The sequence below is a fragment of the Pleurodeles waltl genome, chromosome 6 (assembly GCF_031143425.1).
Source record: "Pleurodeles waltl isolate 20211129_DDA chromosome 6, aPleWal1.hap1.20221129, whole genome shotgun sequence".
In the NCBI taxonomy this organism is placed as follows: Eukaryota; Metazoa; Chordata; class Amphibia; order Caudata; family Salamandridae; genus Pleurodeles; species Pleurodeles waltl.
Genome location: NC_090445.1, coordinates 757719024 through 757738662, shown reverse-complemented (window position 1 = coordinate 757738662; position 19639 = coordinate 757719024). Strand labels below are relative to the sequence as shown.

General features: G+C 44.5%; 1 protein-coding gene across 1 annotated transcript in view; it reads left to right on the top strand.

The window, feature by feature from the left end:
- Window positions 1–19639, top strand: part of LOC138300242 (caspase-7-like) — a 231587-nt gene that overhangs the window by 95533 nt on the left and 116415 nt on the right. The window contains exon 5 of the mRNA XM_069239327.1: window positions 12402–12577. Coding sequence (XP_069095428.1) covers window positions 12402–12577 — 176 coding nt within the window. The remainder of the gene's footprint in view (window positions 1–12401; window positions 12578–19639) is intronic.

Genomic DNA, 19639 nt, shown 5'->3' with positions numbered 1-19639 from the left:
GGACAGACAGGCAGAGAGGGAGTACCAATGGGAGCTGAAAAAGCTCGATTGGGAGTTGGAAGAAAGGAGGAGGAACTTAGAGATTAAAAAAATGATTTATGCTTACGAGCTTAAATTGAAAGAGCTGGAAGTCATGAGGGCTGAGTCCAGCTGGAATGGTGGCAGCAACAATTGTATATCCAGTGATGCTGCAGAAGTGCACATGCCCAGAGAGGTGGTGCCCTACTTGAAGGAGGGAGTTAACACACGCCAGGAGGTTCAGGGGTATGAGGTAGCTCCAGTGATGCACAGGGTCCCTGAGGTGGATTGGGGAACTGGCATGGGGAGTCATATTCCTACTGGTGGGAGGGACACTCTACTGACTCTAGGTGAGAGTGACAGGGAGAGGGGTTCCCCCCAGGTAGAAGTCCTGGTTATGGAGTGTGAAAACATCCCAGAAGAGTGTGGGTTGAGTGTCAGGGACAGTCAGGTACTGTCTCACCAGTCTCAGGAGGGTGATGTGGGGTGCGTTTTCAAAGCAGAGTCACTGGATGGTTGGGTGAAGGGTACTTTGGTTAATTCATGCGAGGGGCTGAGTGATGTAATTGCTGGAGAGCATATGTCTAGTCCTTATTTTCCAGAGCTATGCCAACACCAGGTGGAGTGTGAGTTCTCTGACCCCAGGGAGCTTACAATGGAGGCAGACTTCTGGGTGAGTACCAGAGAGTCTGAAGAGGCATTTGGGGGTGCTCCTGAGAGGAGTGGTCTAGGTAGTTCCCAACCAGGTGAGGTAGGGAAGGATTGTAGTGTCCCAGGTAGGTCCCAGTGTAGTGGGAGGGGTGAGGGACCCCATGTCCAGTCTCAGAGGAGAGGGAATGGGGATGGGTTGAGGCCCAAGGTGCCCGAGATCCGGTCCCAGGTCCTGGAGGGTTCCCTGCGGGAACACCAGGAGGGGAGCCTAGCCTGTACCATAGGGCCATCTGTTGAGGGAGACCCCACAGTGTCAGGAGAACTTGGGGGGGCGGCTGTAGCCAGCGTCCCACCAGTTCTGGTGTCTGGCAGTACCACTCCTAGTGAGGGGGTGCAGAAGTCCAGACAGAGGGTTGAGAGGGGGTTGCGGACCCCAGTGGAGAACCTGGAGGGTCAGGGGTCAGCTCTGAGAGCAGAGCCCCCCATGAATGACCTTGGTGAGACCATTCCTGGGTTGGGGGGAATCCAGACTCTGTCAGATGGGCAGAGGTCAGGGGACCTGCGCCAGCCAGACTCTTGTGTGGCCCTTCGGGACAGTGTGTCCCTTGAGGGGGGTAAGTGTGCCCCCCTGGAAGTCCTGGTGTGCCAGGCAATGGTTCAACCGCAGGGTGGTGACTCTGGGTTGAATGATCAGGTTCAGGGGGTAAACTCTGACCTGATGGGGGGTAAGTGTGCTCCCAAGGAAGTCCTGGTGTGCCAGGCAGTGGTTCAACCGCAGGGTGGTGACCCTGGGTTGGATGACCAGGTTCAGAGGGTAAACTCTGACCTGGTAGGGGGTAGGTATGCCCCCCAGGAAGTCCTGGTTTGCCAGGCAGTGATCCAGTCTGTGGGTACAGACCCTGGATTGGGAGGCCAGGTTAAGGGTGTCCCCCCTGACCTGGAGGAAGGGGCTACTGCTAACAGTGCCCCTACCATGTTGTCTTCTGGGGGGGCCACTCCTAGTTGGGTGGTTCAGGACCCCAGAAGAGAGGGCAGGGGGAGGGAAGCCTCACCCCTGGCCCTGGTCCAACCTGAAGGTACAGACCCCAGGTTGGAGGATCAGTTGCAGGTTAACATCCCTGCACTGGTGGAAGAATTGTGCAGGACTGCTTCTACAAGCACCCTGACAGTTTTTGACTCTGGGGGTGCCGCTTCTGCAGGGAGGTTACAGAGCCCCAGAGGAGAGGACCAGGGTCAGGTTGTCATCCCTGACCTGGTGGAAGAGAGAGTGGTCAAAGGGTGCCAGACACCTGGGGCTACCACCCCCCACTCTCCACAGTCACAGTGGTTAGAGAGGCCTGAGGTCGGGCTCTCATCCCTGACAGTTGTCTGGGGCCACTGTGGCTTGCTGTCCTGGTGGACAGAGTTGCCCCTGGGGGGGGGAGGACGAGAGTCACACCCCGGGGGTGGAGTGGGCAACACCACTGTGTTGGCCCTGGTGGTACTATCTGCCCATTGCAATACATCTGTGAGCAAAGTAAAGTTAGGTGTTGCACAGATGGTGTCTGTAGATGTGGAGAAGGGTTCCCCATGGGTTAGCTTAGTGGGCCCTGAGAGTATGGACAGAGGGATCCAACTGGAGTCAGGAAGGCGTAGAACTGGAACATGCCCCTGCTGTTGTGGGCCTGGGTCCCTGTTCTATCGCCCCAATCAGGGAAGTACATCAAGGTATTGATTGTTCTCCCCTGGCTTTAGGCTGGTAGGGGGTCGTGTTGGACTTTTGCTTATGCAGGGTCATCCCCAGACTTTTTTGCCTCCTGCCTCCTATTTTTTTCTGACATGTTGCTGTTGGCTTTTCAACTCTGAGCACTTTACCACTGCTAACCAGTGCTAAAGTGCATATGCTCTCCTGTTTAAATTGTATGTAAGTGGTTTATCCATGATTGGCATATTTGATTTACTAGTAAGTCCCTAGTAAGGTGCACTAGAGGTGCCAGGGCCTGTAAATCAAATGCTACTAGTGGGCCTGCAGCACTGGTTGTGCCACCCTCATAAGTAGCTCTATAATCATGTCTCAGACCTGCCACTGCAGTGTCTGTATGTGTAATTTTACACTGTAAATTCGACTTGGCAAGTGTACCCACTTGCCAGGTCTAAACCTTCCCTTTCCTTACATGTAAGGCACCCCTAAGGTAGGCCCTAGGTAGCCCCAAGGGCAGGGTGCAGTGTATGGATAAGGTAGGACATATAGTAATGTGGTTTATATGTCCTAACAGTGAAATACTGCCAATTTCGTTTTCACTGTTGCAAGGTCTGTCTCTCTCATAGGATAATATGGGGGCTACCTTTAAATATGATTAAAGTATAGATTCCCCTAGAGAGTAGATGGACATGTGGAGTTTGGGATCCCTGAACTCACAATTTAAAAATACATCTTTTAGTAAAGTTGATTTTAAGATTGTGAGTTTGGAAATGGCACTTTTAGAAAGTGAGCATTTTCTTGCTTAAACCATTCTGTGACTCTGCCTTGTTTGTGGATTCCCTGTCTGGGTCAGTTTGACAGTTGGGTCGTTTTTCACCGCACACCAGACAGTGACACAAAGGGAGCTGGGGTGTAATCTGCATTTCCTGATTAGCCATCTCTGCTAGGAGGGAGGGGTGGAGTGGTCACTCTCATCTGAAAGGACTGTGCCTGCCTCTGACAATGCTGTCTCCAACCCCCTGGTGTGTGTCTGAGGCCTTGCCTGGGCAAGGCAGGATTTCACAAGAAGGTGTGAGTCCCCTTTGAAGAAAAGTGACTTCAAAGACTAAAATGGGTATAAGAAGGGCACCCAAACTTACAAACTTTAGAAACACTTCTGGAACCAAGAGGAACCTCTGCCTGGAGAAGAGCTGATAGCTGAGGAAAACGTGCTGCCCTGCCTGTGACTGTGCTTTGTGGAGCTTTCCTGCAGTGCTGCTTCTGCCAGAGTAAGAGGGCAAAGACTGGACTTTGTGTGCCTTCCATCTTGAAGAAGAAATCTCCAAGGGCTTGATGTAGAGCTTGCCTCCTGTTGTTGAAGTCTCAGGGATAGCAAAGACTTCTTCCTGCCAGCACCTGGAGTCTCTGGAGAGACCCCTACTCTGCTCTGTGGTGCCCTTCCAGTTCCTGGGACCCTGAAAGGAGAGGCTGGCAGCCTAAGGACAAAAATACACGCACCGAGCACCGTGCGGAGAAAAGATCGACGCGAATCCGATCGCGGCTGAGAAAACGACGCGACGCCGGTTCCGCAGCTGAGAAACGACGCCGCAGGAAACGCGACCGAAAAACCGACGCCCGGAGCAGGAGAAACGACGCGCAGCATCGCTGACGGAGGCTGAGAGATCGCACCCTGCGCCGCGGGACTTTCGGATCGTCGTGTGGCTGACTTTTTCAACGCGCACCGCCGTGCCGAGTTGTTTTCGACGCACACAGCCGTGCAGGGTTACTTTCGACGCACACCGCCCGTGCGGGGTTATTTTTGACGCAAACCAGGTACATTTTCACGCTAGCAGCGCTAGTGTGGTGTTACAACTACCTAAAGACTCTTTTTATTTTAAACCTTTAAAAAATCATAACTTGACTTGTGTATGTTGGATTTTTGTCGTTTTGGTCTTGTTTTGTCTAGATAAATATTTCCTATTTTTCTAAACTGGTGTTGTGTCATTTTGTAGTGTTTTCATTAAGTTACTGTGTGTGTTGGTACAAATACTTTACGCCCAGCACTCTGAGGTTAAGCCTACTGCTCTGCCAAGCTACCAAGGGGGTAAGCAGGGGTTAGCTGAGGGTGATTCTCTTTTATCCTAACTAGAGTGAGGGTCCTTGCTTGAACAGGGGGTAACCTGACTGTCAACCAAAGACCCCATTTCTAACACCTCCACTCTATTCAGCCTGTTTCTCAGGCTGTTGATGTTCCAAGATAAAACGGTGGGCTCCGACTCCAGCCCAGCCTCTTGTGTTTGTGTGATCATGATCACTGCAAGCATTGTATTTCACTTTGCACCTTACTCCATCATCTCTGCGCATGGGTCTTGTCATGTCAGCATGAAAACTCCCACCCCCCTACTACCTCAGGCATTAGGTTTGGAACTACCCACTTCCCCAACGCCTGAGCTGTCTTTTGCCCATCTATTCTATTCATCAAAATTGTTTGTGAACCCTAATGCTCCAGATTGTCTGTTGCCTGATTGATAGAGTGTCTTTTAGTTCTTATGGTTGCCTGGTATTGCCTTGTTTCCTGCTTGAGTGCATCGTCTTATGTCATTTATATTGGCTGCTTCTTTTGTGAGGGGTCTCTATAGTCTATCAGGAGGAGGGTGACAACTTCACAGTGTCCTTCTTATTTTGTTCTGCTACTGTTTCTTTAATTGCTGTTGATCCCTTTGTGTCCACCTTCCTCAGCGACATATGCACACCTCCTGGTTTTCTCCTCTCCATCATCCACAATCCCTCAAGACACTCCCAGGCCACTGGGGAGATAAAGAACCAGGATTTTCCTTCAGCCAAGATTCATAATTTTGCTGGGAAAATCATCATGTGCTGCAGATTTTGTTTCCAGAGTTCTGCCTTAACAGTATCAAAAGATGCCCTGTAGCTCTTAAATCTAATCTGGAAAGATGACTATTATTTGATTTTAAAAATGCAGAGGGCTATGTTGGTGGGCCATTTTCAGGATGGCGTTGCGGTCCCTGAAGTTCAGGGTGCAAGCAATGAGTGGTCTCCATTTAGCCCTACATTTTGACATAGTGCCAGGTAACAGATGTGCCCTCTCTGTGGCAGAGTGAGATGATAGGTCACACAGCTTAACTGTGTTAAGCTGAAAATCCTTGACAAATCCCTCCACCACTGTGTCTTCTGCTTCCTCAGGGATGACCACAAGGCACATATTGTTGCTCCTCGATCTACCATATGTGGCTTCTGCCCAAGCATGTAGGTGGTGTGTTCTGTTTTTAAGATGGCAAACTTCAGTTTTGATTATTCTAATGAAATTAGTGTGCTCACTCACTGTGACCTCTGCTTTGTGTATTTGTTCTGTGATTTTACCTACATCCATGCAAATCAAATTTATGTCCACTGACACTGTGTTGGTCTTACTTTCCAGGGTGGATCCAGTTTCTTTGATGGCAAAGAGCACTCACTGAGTGAAGGATATCATATGCAAACCTCCACCCACAGTCCTCTTGCTTGCTTCAAGATAGACTGTATCAACCCTCCTTTGCTTGATGTCCTAGTCTATGGCATATTTGTCCATTTTATTTGTTTGTGTCTGTTTTTCTCAGACCATCTTGCCTCACCATATGCAGATTCTTTCTTCTGGTTGTGGTGTTGATGTCCTGGTTGCTTACCCTCCCAGAGTGTGCTAATATCCATTTAATACCTCCAGGTGTAAAGAATGATGGGATAAAGGAGCGGAAGGGTTGGGGTCCCCAGCCTGAGCATGACATCCACACCGGTGATCAGATTCACCCCAGAGCGTGGGTATCAGACTTTGTATGGCGTTAATCCCCCATGTCTTGCCTATTTTCTGAATCTGTTGTGTCTTCCCTGGTCCGCCACTAGGTCAGGCCTTGCTGTGATGTTAGGTGACTGCGACACACAGCATCTCTCCAGGGCGTAGTGGCTCAACAGCATGGATTGTTCACTCACACGTCTCCTCAATAGGGACCATTTGAGCTGTCATCAAAGGGGTCCCCTCCCACCTGCTTAATCAACCAGGCTCTCTTTTGCGGTCCTGTTCCACGTGCCCTGTCCATCCTTACCAGCTGACTGCCATCTTGGTTTACAGCCACCGCTGCTTGTTCCCTGATTATGACCTGAATTTCACCATTTATGATTACTTCCTGTGACTGTCTCCTGGTCTTGGTGGTCTTTTCATCTTCCACCTCCAGGTTCGGTTGCCACCACCCGGGGAGAGCCCAGATTAAGGCCAGTGCAGGTTATCATCGGCTGGCACTCACACTCCAGGCTTCAGTCATTAAAGGTGTCTTGACCCCACCCACTATTTTCCATTATTTTGAGTTATGCCTATTACTTGAAATGCCTGAAAATATGCCATTATGCCACGTGGATTAAAATTCAGTTGGGGAAAAATCCTGTGACGGGAGCACAGATCAACACAAACGAACTGAATGCACAAGGCTGTGTCATATTTATGATGTAGGTGGAACCCTTGTTTCAAGGTTCTTTGCTTATATAATTGTAACATGCATTCCAAGGTTCTGGGGGAATGTTGTGAATCAAATTCCTCTATCGTTTGGTGTTAGACTGGCAGGGAAGAAGGCCATGTCATGGCAGGTTGATTAAAGATAAGTCAAAGACACTCTGTGAAGGGTTTACACACAACCCTTTAAAGGTACTGTGTCCACTCGTGTGAAGGGTGTGTGTGAGCAGTGCTGCTCATGATGGTGATGAATCTGCGTGAGACTGTCGCTGAATCGGAAGAACAAATGTGACTGCTTGACATAGGGAGGTATAGCTGACCACAACAGTTGGTTTTATAACGTTTATTGCTATCCGGCGGGTGACTAAGCAGTTGTATTTTTTTAGCCCATAAATCCAGTATGTGTCCTTGGCAAGGACCCTCTTGAGGTGTGTGCCACGCTTTGATTACATTCTCCGGCAGCTGGGCAGAGCTTGGATGCACGCTAGGGCAGTGACGTGAACACTTTGATCCCTTGAAAGCCCAGCTTGCAGTTTTTACTATGAACCCAGTTTCTATACACAGAGCGCAGTGACACGCACACCAGGCCTAGGAAAGTGGCAAGTTTTGTTGGGTGATGCACACACCCAGAGAGCGCTCAAGTAAAATTACTCGGTTTCAGGACACAGACCGTGGTAATGCGCACATCAAGCCAAGAAAAGTGGCGAGTTGTGTTCTGTGACGTGCACACCCGGTGAGCCCTCAAATAATATTACAATAGTGCAATCAAGGAAAACAAAAAAATAAATAAATAATAGGAAGGAGTGCACAGTGTAAACCGGTAAGCACATTAATCTTACATCAAGTTGCATTTAATGCCAGTGCATATAACGATGATAAGCGCACCCTTAGTGACACTGTGCAAGCTGTATCATTATGTTTTTACATACTGCAGCATGGAGCGGGTGTTGATTTCAGTCCCACAACTTTTTTACTGCACCAAGGAGTGCCTGCCATTCAGTGGGAAGACTGGAGTGACATATTTGATAATTATTTATTGCCATTTGACAGTGAAGATTTCAGCTCTGCAAGGAAAAAGGCGATTCTTTTGAATTGTTTAGGTTTAGAGGCCCAGAGAATGTTTAACTTTATGCTTCCACTTTTGGAGAATGGCGCACCAATTACTGATGCATATGAGGAAGCCAGGGTTAGACTGAGTAATAGATCTGCAAAGGATTCAAATGTTGCGATGGCAAGGTATAAGTTTTATACCCAACCTCAACTGGTGGGGTGGTTCTATCGATGAGCTTGTTTCAAGGTTGGGAGAGTTGTCCGATGGGCGATGAGATGATAAGGGATCAACTCACTGTCCAGTGCAAAAGTAGAAAGATACAGAAGCGATTATGGGAAGCTAAAAATCCCACTTTTAAGGATGCCATTGATATCGCAAAAGTGGTTGAGGAGTCTGAATGTTGTATGCAGGAAGTGTGGAAACATGCTGGTATTGGGTTAGCTGAAAGAGAACGTGTGGCTGAAGTTATAGGAAGGATTGAAATGGTGAGTAGCAATGTGGGTACAGTAGGAAAAAACACTCAAAAACACAGAATGGTTTTAACAATAAGTTTAGTGGCAAGTTGTGTAACAGGTGTTGAAGTAGTTTACATAGTAGTGAAGCCAAGTAATGCTTTGCTATAGGCAAAGAGTGTAGGAGGTGTAGACGCAAGGGCCATTTTCCAAGTATGTGCACAGAGTGGTATAAATCAAAAGTGGAAGTACCGTGAGGAGGGAGGTAAGCTGAGTCGTGATTGTATTTTGAGCCTAGGATTTGATGAAGGCAATGAAAGAAGAAAGATGAGACCAAAAGCACGATTTACCATTGGAAGGAACAAAGTGGAACTCATGGTTGATACTGGTTCTAGGTACACTATTATTTGCAAGGATATTTTCTATAAGTGGTCACATGTTGTGATGACGCCAAAGGAAATTTGCCCGGGGGGGTATCAGGGAGAAGAGATTGATTTGTTGGTGTATTTCACTACAACTATAGAGTTTAAAACAATAGAAAAACAAGGAAGATGTTATGTTGCTGGCAGTGGGCCACCAGTTCTTGGATGGATGCATCAGTTTGATCTTAATATAATAGTAACTCCTTAGGCTCCAGATCAAGTCATGATAGTGGAGGATAGAGATGGTGATGAAATTCTTAATGAGTTGAAAGAGGTGCTTCGGGAAGAGTTTGGCGAACTAAAGGCATATGTGCACAAGATTCAAATTAAGCCGGGTGCAGTATTGGTGAAACATAATGTTAGGAAAGTTCCTATTGTAGTCAGGGAGGAGGTTAGCCTCATGCTGTGTGACATGGTGAAGGAGTAGAGGATTAAACTGGTGGAGGCCTCAAACTGGGTATCACCTATGGTCATAACAAATAAATCTGAAGGCCATCTTAGGTTTTGTGTGGACCTTCATGGCGTAAATCAGAACATAATTACGGACAATTTCCCTCTACCGAAGATCAATGAGTTGCTTCTTTTGCTCAATGGTGGTAAGTACTTCTCAAAATTGCACTTCAAGAGTGCTTACCATCAGATCCGTTTGCACGAAAGTTCCAGAGATATAACAGCCTTCATCACCATGGATGACACATTTCTGTTCACTAGAAAGCCTTTTGGGCTTTCTTCCGCAGCTAGTGGTTTTGAACACATGATGTCACTTATTTTTAAGGGGTTTAGGAATGTTATTTTCTTTCAAGACAATATTTTAGTGTATGCAGTAACTGTTGAAGAACACAATCAAGTATTGAGAAAGGTGCTTAGAAAAGTGTTGGATGTAGAACTCTCGTTGCACAGAGAAACGTGTTGTTTTATGTAAAGATATTGAATACTTGGGTCTCACAATTTCTGGTGAGGGAGTGAAGCCAAAATATGATCTTTTGTAAGCTACAAAATTAGCTCCACGACCTAAAGACAAAGATGAGCTAAGATCATTTATGGGGCTCATAGAGTACTATGCTAAATGTGTTGAGAATTTTGCAACTAAGACAGAAGAACTCAAAACATTATTGAGAAACAAACATGTTTTGACAAGTTAAAACAGGAAGTGTGTGCTACAGGAATTTTGGTCTCTCTTGATTCCTCTTAATCTATGATTTTCACTGTGGATGTCAGTGCATCTGGGGTAGGTGCTATTTTTATTTCAATTACATAAAGGGGTGGAGAAAACTGTGGATTTCGTGTCAAGCTCATTTAATGAGACAAAAAGAACTATTTGTCATTGAGCGTGAAGCATTTGTGGCAGCTTGGTCGCAGAGTACTTTAGAACATTTCTGTGAAGTGTAAATTTAAAATTAAGGACAGATCACAAGTCACTGGTCAAGGTTTTATCTTCTGGAGGAGTTGGCAAGGGATCTGCAAGGTTGGCAAGATTAGCAGCCCACTTGCAAGATTTCTTGTATTATGTTGAGCATATTCCATGGTAGTGCAATGTGAAAGCTCTTTCACGATTATCGGTGGGGGGTGCTGTACACTATTGTGTTAGTGTCTTTACAAGAGAAGAGTGGATGCAGACAATGGCAAAGGACATCGTTTTTCAAGACGTGAGTAGGATGATTGTCAAGGGAGGAAGGCGAGAGAGAGTGCAGTTGCCATTTCTGTGAGACCATATATCAAAATACTGGAGGAGGTGTTTGTCAATAATGGGTGTGTTTTGATGAGAGGGGACAGGTTTCTACCACCAGAAATTTTAAGGAAGAAAATCATTTGGTTTGCGCATAAGGGGCACTTGGATCAAACAATGACGCAGAGGAGAGTGGAAGAAAACTTCTGGTGGCCAGGGATTGATATACAAATTGCTCAATAGGTAGAAATGTGTGTGGAATGTAAGGAGAGTGGAAAAATGTTTAAACGTTAGGATGAAATCTGAGATGGGCCACATTCAAAACCCCAAGGAGGTGTGGCATACTGTGTGTATGGACTTTATTTGACCTCTAACTGGAGTGGGTCATGATCTAAGGTTTGCCATGGTGTTGGTTGAAGTTTATTAAAAAAGGATGGACGTCATCCTTATGAAGGATGTGTCTACAAGGAGTACCATTACTAGCTTGCGAGAGATTTTTAGGCGGGAAGGTTTTCCTCATACCTTGATAACAGACAATGGTACTTAATTAACTTCTGCTGAAATTATGGAATTTTTGAAATTGCACAGTATCAAACATCATCCCACAGCTCTTTATAACCCCCAAACCAATGGTATTACAGAACGAATCAACCGTATGGTCAAAGATGCTATTCAGTTGGCTGTGAGATGTGGTTCAGATGCGAGAGAGGCAGTTTAGGAAGTGGTCTGGGCCCATCGCACTAACATACATAGGATGATTGGTAAAGCTCCTTTTGCGATTATGAGGGGTTGCAAAGCCAGGCCAAAACTGATCCAGGTTGTTTGACAGAGAGTGATAAAGCAGAAACAGGTTGACAAGGGTGCAACGTTTCTAATGTTCAATCAGTGATTTGGTGAAGGTAAAGGATGGGTGTGTAGGAAGAGGTCCAGTCAAGCAAGTGAGTGATTGGTATGTAGTTTTGGAGAATGGATCTAATGGAACAGATGCAGGATAGCTTTGTATCAGAAAGGAGGAAAGTGTAAGGAGTCTGTAATGGATACTGACAAAGGATGTAGTGCATTTATGTTTACTGGTGATGATGTAGCTGAGTTTATGGGCAAGAGTAGTTCGTTGAGTACTGATCCTGAGAGGGGTGTGGTAGAAAGAAGAGTGGTTGAAGGAGGTGTTATGGGAGATGAGAGAAGAGAAGGTCGGGTGAGGAAAGAAAGGAAACCTCCTCTATATTTGAAGGACTATATTAGTGAATCATCTTGAACTTTAGTATTGTTTAAGACATTTTAATGTATTGTACTTTCTGTCCTCATTTCTAATCATTTTTGTTGTTGTACATTCACCCCGTTCTTGTGTGCTATTGTCCTCATATGTGCACCCAAGTAAGTTTTCTTTTGTATTTATTGCAGAGTTTAAATGTATTTGGGGTTTAGTTTAATAGAAAGTTAGGATACAATTGTTAATGATATGTGGAAGGGGAAATATGTGTCATATCTATGATGTAGGTAGAACCCTTGTTCCAACGTTTTTTGATGATGTAATCAGGGCTTGCGTTTCCAAGGTTCTGGGGAAATGCTGTGAATCAAATTCCTGTCAGTTGGTGTTAAACTGGCTGGGAAAAAGGTCATGGTGTGACAGGTCGATTAAAGATAACTCAAAGACACTCTGTGAAGATGGTGTTGTATTTACAACAGGCTGCTTTTCACAGCATGTGAAGTTTAGTGTTTTTTGGGGCAAAATGATGTGAAGACACATTCTGCACTGAAACATAGTGCTAAATGCCGGGTTTGCAGTTCATGTAATTTCCCTAAAATTTTGCATAATTATGCAAAGGGAAATTACACATATTTCTCACATCTATACTCTGTCGCTCTCCATACATTTTATGCTGTGCTTGCTTGTACCAGCTGCCCTCCGAAACTAGTGCAGGAAAATACTTCTCCAAGGCTCTACTATACCCTTTGAAACATATGTACCGTGTTGTTTTGCAGTTGCTGAAGAGGATCACAGTAATTATGCCTGTTTTGCCTGTATCCTGTTAAGCCATGGTGAGGAGGGATTAATCTATGGGACGGATGGAACGATTCCAATAAAGAAAATGACTACACCTTTCAGAGGAGACCAGTGTAGAACTCTTGTTGGGAAACCCAAGCTTTTTTTCATCCAGGTAATTATTTATGCTGTTAATATTCATTGTTAGGGTGTGTCATTACATTATTTGTCAGAAAATGTACAATCAAAAACTAATTTAAATAAATATGCTCTTACGTGCTCTTACACAATGTTACTTTCAGGTGGGAAACGTGGACTACAACTGAAATTAGCCACAACACATTATTTATTTGTTCTGTCCCTTTTATCAGTCTGGCAGTAATTTTGTTTGTGAATTTGAGGGGATAATGGGTGAGAAAATGGGGCTAGAAATTAAACACAAAACTATTTATCATGCGGTTTTGAACCACTATATATTCATATATGTGCCACCTGGTGAGGATTTTGGAACAGAATTCTGAATAATATGCTAGGAGGCTCTCCAGATCATTACAAGCTAACAACCTCATGTACAGTTCGGCAAACTATCTTCCAAACTACCAATGCAATGGAGACTTCTACAACATCAGCCATACACTGAAAACCATCCTTGTACAGGAGTTCTTTTTCCTCCAACTTGGCTCCTTGAAGCATGGCATACACCACTTTCATTAAAAAAAATCTATGTGGCAGGTTCAGCCCTTCTTTCCCTGGCGGATGATACATCATCCTCATGGACAACTATTTATATGATTCTCTTGCTTCTTCACTTTTTGTCATTGCACCTCACTGTGGCCCCTTCCACTACTATTCCTGGACTGATGTGGATCCTGGAAATGTTCCTGGGGGGACCTACATTCATAATGTCACTAACACTGGGAATTTGTTTCAAGAAATCATGAAAATGTTCTCAGTTCTCTGTAAGATCATCATGGTTATCACAACATTATCATACAGAAGGAATGTCAGTAGAAATGACTTCAGATGGCCATCCACAAATTCGGTTCTATTGCAATACAGTTTCAGCTGACATCACGGTCACTAAATGGGTGTTCCCCGCTGCGGAGCCACACAGCTATTCAGATGCACTACCATCAGGACCACCCATTCTCTAAAGGAAGCAGGTGACGGAAAAGAAGTACTGACTCAAAATCCATCTTTTTTGGCAGATGTTGCATTACTATGCTCCTCTACATGAGCCCAGCACTTTTCCTACAGCTACTTTGACCGAGTACCCAATCAATCTCATTTTGGTTGTTTCTGCTTCGCTGGATTTAATTGATAGGCTTCAAGCTCTGCCCCGGAGGCCATCTTCAAATTCAGATTGAATTTAAGTAAGACTTACATTTGTTCACTAGGACTAGATCTTCACGGGTATGCTTCCTCGTTCTGAAAAGCGTGAAAGTTAGTGTGCATTTGCAATTACCTTTCAGGGTAAAATACTGTAATAGGATTTGGTGCACTGCCTGCACCATTTTTCTCCTAGATTGGCTATTCAATGTGTGTTTGATCGTGGCATTGGTATGTGATGTCCCTCTGTTTGCTAAAAAACAGTTGCTTTGTGACAAAAACAAATATTCTTGTTATGTTTTTTTTTTAAAACGACTTTAACCCTTTTGCTATGTTCTGATGCTTCATTCCTGCTCATAGCTCAGGAGCCATTTTCCTACTAGCAGCCTCATTCTGTAAAAATGGTAACTGCAACCATATTTTCCTAGTGGTCATTAGTAGGAGACAGACCCACATTTTGGGTGAATACTGTTTTCTTTTTTCTGTTAAGTAAGTGATAATTTATTATGTTTGATTATTTAAAATCTTACATAAAATCATACAAGGAACTATCATCGATACGTAAGATGTTATAATGGGTTTCAACCAATCCTTCAGTTCAAATCTTCATCATATGAATAGTATTATCTAAAATTAAAATTGCATGTGAACAGACATCATAGAATGGTGGAACCATGTCTGAATTCTTGTTAGCTCCACATTTACATAGTTAATAAAGTGTGAAACTGCAAAAATGTAAGAATAAAACGTCAGGAAGGATTACATTTCCTGGCAACCTCTCTGAAGAATTTAATGGATCAACAGTAATCCAAAATACTCTAAGAGATAAGGCAGTATTTTAGAGCTTCCTTGCATTGTCTAATGTTGTTTGTGGGGAAAATCTGCCTGAGTAATGCTTGCCTCTCACAATTCATCCCAATATAGCAACAATGATGTGGAGTATGGATTCTGTTTCATAACCCTATAGCCTGCACTTGTAATTTAGGAAATGGTGTTGTTCCAGGCCTGCCTTAATTCTTTAATTAGAGACAGCAGGAACCGCATCCGGATGAACAAAAGTCTTACTGGTTTGTGTATTGACTCTGTTAGATAGCGCTGAGCAGTCATTATAATGTACGACTCTAGGTGTAATGCAAGTATCTGTTTTTAGCCAAATCTAGGATGTCTGCGGTTCTGGCTAAGCAGCATTACTTGTGTTTTTATAGCAGATTTGAATTCCACGTACAAGATATTACTTTCCCAGTTTGGCTGTGCCTTCAAATCCCAAGCAGAGTTTGTTAGATACAGACCCCATAAGACGGTTGTTTGCCAAGAGAGGCCTGATAACATCCTTTAATGTTCCTTTCATTGTTTTATTGACCAGAAAACAGTATGCCAAGAAATTTGCTTTACACACAAGGGCTTGGTGGATTGAAGCACATTTTAGTCTAATTTGTGATCTTAGGGAGCTCCATGGTAAATGAAAAAGCTTTTGACATGTGATGCACTGTATTAATTCTAATGTTGATGCAAAACGACGGGGGAAAGCCTTGATGACCATAAATTATTGATGGTAAACGTTTTGCTCTTGTTACTCTCTGAATAGCACACGCTGACAGACTGTAGAGCTTTGCATTGAATCTGCAGAGGGCTGGTGCTACTGTGGTTCTTCTGTCTTCCATTTTTGATAATTGGTAGCTCGGTGTACCTTTTTCTGTGAGCCAGATACCCAGTTATTTATAGGACGTGCAGTATCTCAGAGTGAAAAGTGCCATCGTTTTTCCTATTTTTCTGGTTTTTCCAAAAAATCATGATTTTTTATTTTGTCTGGCTCAATTCCAATTTGTTGTCACAGGTGTAATCATATAGTGGATTCAAACCCCTTTGCAGACCGGTGTATATGTGGTTTAATATAACAATGTTGTCTGCATACTGTAATATTTGTAAATGATGGTTTGGGATCTTTTGAGGGTGGAAAAACCATAAGAGGATGAGATGTTTTAATATCCACGGCGTAGAGACTGAAGAAAGAATTCTTGCTTCAAGTCCCTACTGGTGCAAATTTTCTTTCATACTGGAGGCACATTTCCAACTTTCACTCAGAGCCAAGTGTCTGAGTATAGTGAAGTAATGGCTTGAAGTAAGCTAGGTGGGATGCCCGATGCTCCCAGCTTCCGCTACAGTATCTGCCTGACAAACTTATCGAAAGCTGCTCGTTGATCGATGAAACATACACATAATTGTGGTACTTTGTGACTGATTGCACAGTGAGCCAGAAAGGATATTGTCACTAGGTTGTCCGCTGTGCTATAGTTAGATCTAAAGCCTGTTTGGAAGAAGTTTTCAAACTGCTGAAGTAGATTATTTGCATATTCTTTACCCTTGACGTCTACTAACGCAATGAAGCGGTAGCTGGAGGGATCTGATCTGCTGACCTTGTTTTTATAGACAGGGCATAAAATAGAGAAACACCAGGAGTGCAGAACTTTGCCTGTAAGGAATGAGGCTCTAAACAAAGTATTCAGCCAGGACTCCCAGTGACCTGTGTCGCATTTGAACAAGATAGTTTGCCTGTTCTCTCCTGGAGCAATCACATCTAGAACAAGGATGATCTTTTTTGAGTGGACTATTCGAACACAAAGTGTGACATTTCCCTTCATGGGTTTATTCGGTTTTACTGAACAAGCCATATGTGTAACTGGATTTTCCAGAGTGCCACTTTAATCGCTTTAGAGCTGCGACATGAAGCTCTCCCAATTATCAGCAGTTCATGTAAACCGAAAATAACAAAACTTGCAACATAATTTATTGTTGCTGATTGAGAAGGCCCAGCAGTCTCTGGCTGACCGGGCATCTCAAGTGAGAGGGGAAACACCGGTAGAGAGGAGAGAGAAAAGAAGTGTTAAGAGAGGGACAAGGGAGCAGCTGAGCGATCAAAGGAGAGGAAGAAGACACAACAGACGGGTGAGCCACAAGCAAAGGTTAGTGTGTGTTCGTGTGTGAGTGAGAGACAGACAGAGCTACAGAGAGAAAGAAAAATAAAGAATCAACTAAGAGGGATGAACAGATGAAGAGACTTATATTGGAAAGATGGACCTAGACAGGTGTGAGACGAAGAGACAATAGACTTTTAAGACAGACAGACTAAAAATAATACTGACAGAGAGACGGAAAGAGAGAGATGTGACAGGCAAATAGATGAGAAAGGCACAATAAAGAAATGTTAGGGGGCAGGTATAAGAAAGGTGGTGGGAAAGAGACAGTAAGTAGGGCACAGCAGTGAGGGGTGAAGATGAACCCCTCTCTGCTGTGTGATTAAAAAGAGGCATCTCAGAGGTCGGTGAAGGACAGGTGAGTAGGAACCACTTTAAACCGACAGAGACAGAGAGAAGGAAACAGGCGAATTAAAGGTGATATGGAAAGACTGGTGCGAGGGACCTCAGAGAGAAAGAGGGGGTTCAGCTGAGAGAGAGAGGGAATAGAAACAACTGAGAGGAGAGGGGATATGCAGGTGAGAAATCATTCCTAAGGAGACCGTTGGGATAGTGGTGAGATAATCTAGAGGGAGGTGATATAGAAGTAAGAGGCAACTGGGAGAGATGTGGATAAAAGAACTGGTGCAAGGTAGATGATACAGAGAGGGAGAGGTGAGAAAGAGAAAGTGATGCATGAGGAAGTGAGAGAGAGGTGTGAGACAGGTGAGAGAAGTAATAAGGAGTCAGGTGAGAGAGACAGGCGACAAATATATCTCACAGAAGGGATGAAAGGGGAGAGACAGGTGGGAAAGACTATTCACATGGAGAGTATGAGATAGGTGAAAGGGGACAGAGAAACTGACGCCAGAGCTTAGAGATAGGGAACCAGGAGAGGGAATGATGGCTGATAAAAGGATAGTAGCTTACATACAAATGGCTGAGAAAGGTGTGGAGGATTGACAGGTGAGATGGTAAAAGAGACAGCTGCAATAGAGAGGAGGCAGGAGAGAGCAAGTTGCGCGAGAGCTGAGGGGGAGATATTTGAGGTTGTTGATAAAGAGGCAGATGGTTGTGAAAGAAACAGCTGGGTGAGAGGGGAAGACGGGTAAGTGAAAAGTCAGAAAGACAGTGACCGGGGAGAAAGTAACACCAGAGAGAGAAATGAGATGAAGAGGAAAGGAGTAGTGATAGACAGAAAGGTGAAAAAGACAACTGAAAAGACAGTGAAGGTGAGAGGCAGCATTGCTAAAGATAAATGTTAGAAAGAGACAACTGACAAATTGGAGTAGGTTAGAGGTGATAAACAGAGGTGCATGACAGAAAGTTAAGCAAGAGACGGCTGAGGAAGTGAAACAGAGATGTGAGACTTGTGAGAAGGGGATGATAAAGAGATAGAGAAGAGTAAGAAAAGGTTAACTGAGCGAGAGAGCGCTGAGACCGAGATGGAAAAGGCACAGCAACAACTGAGAAGTAGGTAGCTGAGGGAAAGAGGGGCGATTAAAGGAAAGAAAAATACACTTACATTTGAGAAAGCGCCACTTGTCGTGGATGAGACGGCGAGTACTAAAGAAATGTGATAAAGAGAAAGCTGAGAGTGTAAGATGTAGAGAGGAAGGAGGTGATTCAGCAACAGGTGATATTGGAAAGGGAGAGAAGAAATATAACCAGAAACAGATAGGAGATAATAGGAAAATGCCAGGAGAGAGGAAGGCGGCAGGAAAGCAAAGGGAGATGGGACAAGAATGTGACGAGAGATTAGGAGAGAGACGCACAGGACGGGTGACATAAGAGGCAAGAGAGATTTGAGAGGAGCAGTGAGAGGAAGAATTCCAGAGCGGATGGAGAAGGCTCACAAAACTTCCCATAAACATGTGCTAATACTCTGCCACAGTAGTACACGTGTGCCCTCCTGTTATGAGATGATGGGCATGCATTATGTGCAATTTATGAAACCAAAGGCAGGGTTCTGGTCTATGCGATGTGTACCTTCTTTGGGCATGTCCACTGCTACCAGGACCATGAAGCCGATTACAAAGCATTTCAACACAAAAAAGGGGATAGTGAAAAAAATTAGGGTGATGCTTTCAACATTGACTTTCACTGAAAAAGGGGCAATTTTAGGCGGGACAGCTAAAATAGAGCACTCAGTGGCTTTAAAAGTCTGGAGTCTCCTGTCTGAAGGCATGTATGGATCAGGCACTGGTGTGAACTTAGAGTCTGCATCTGCACTGGAGAGAGTGCAGCAGTGAAAGATGGAGCAGGGGTTTCAAAGTGCTGCTCCTTGTTTCACTGCTTGTGGACTGGCCTGCCTGTGGGTGGTGCACCTGAAACTCCCAGGGACCTTCCATAGCCCATAGGGAATGCACGTGTCATATGCCTGCGTGGCATGATTTGTGCACCTTTTGAGAGTCTCTTTGCTCCTGGGGCCCCCTCATCATTATGGTGTTCGAGGATGGGTAAATGTTTTCCCTTATTTGCATGGGGCTCACCTACGTTGAAATGAGGGAATGCCTTCTTGGCACTGACCAGGTGTGGAATTTGTGATAAGCGATGGGAATGGGATGGGAAACTTCATGCATCTGCAGCCCCTTCTATATACTATATACGATACCATAAGTGTCTGGGTGAATGGAATGTTACAAAAAAATGATTGATTAATATTCTATTATAAAATGACTGACATTTCCTTTTGGCAGGTTGACCAAATATGTTGTTTCGGTATAACCATTTTCTTAAAGTTTTAAAATGTAACACAATAAAACAGGTAAGTTGTGGATGATGCATGTGTGTATGCAGGCATTGATTCTGCATATCTGTAGGGGATAAGACCTTGTTTGGAAATTGAACTCTGTCTTTTGCAGGGCTGCGCTGCATTCAGTGATTGGTCAGGACCCCTTGTGAGTGCATCAGTGAATAGAAGGGTGTTCATCGAAACATGCAGAATAGGTGCCACT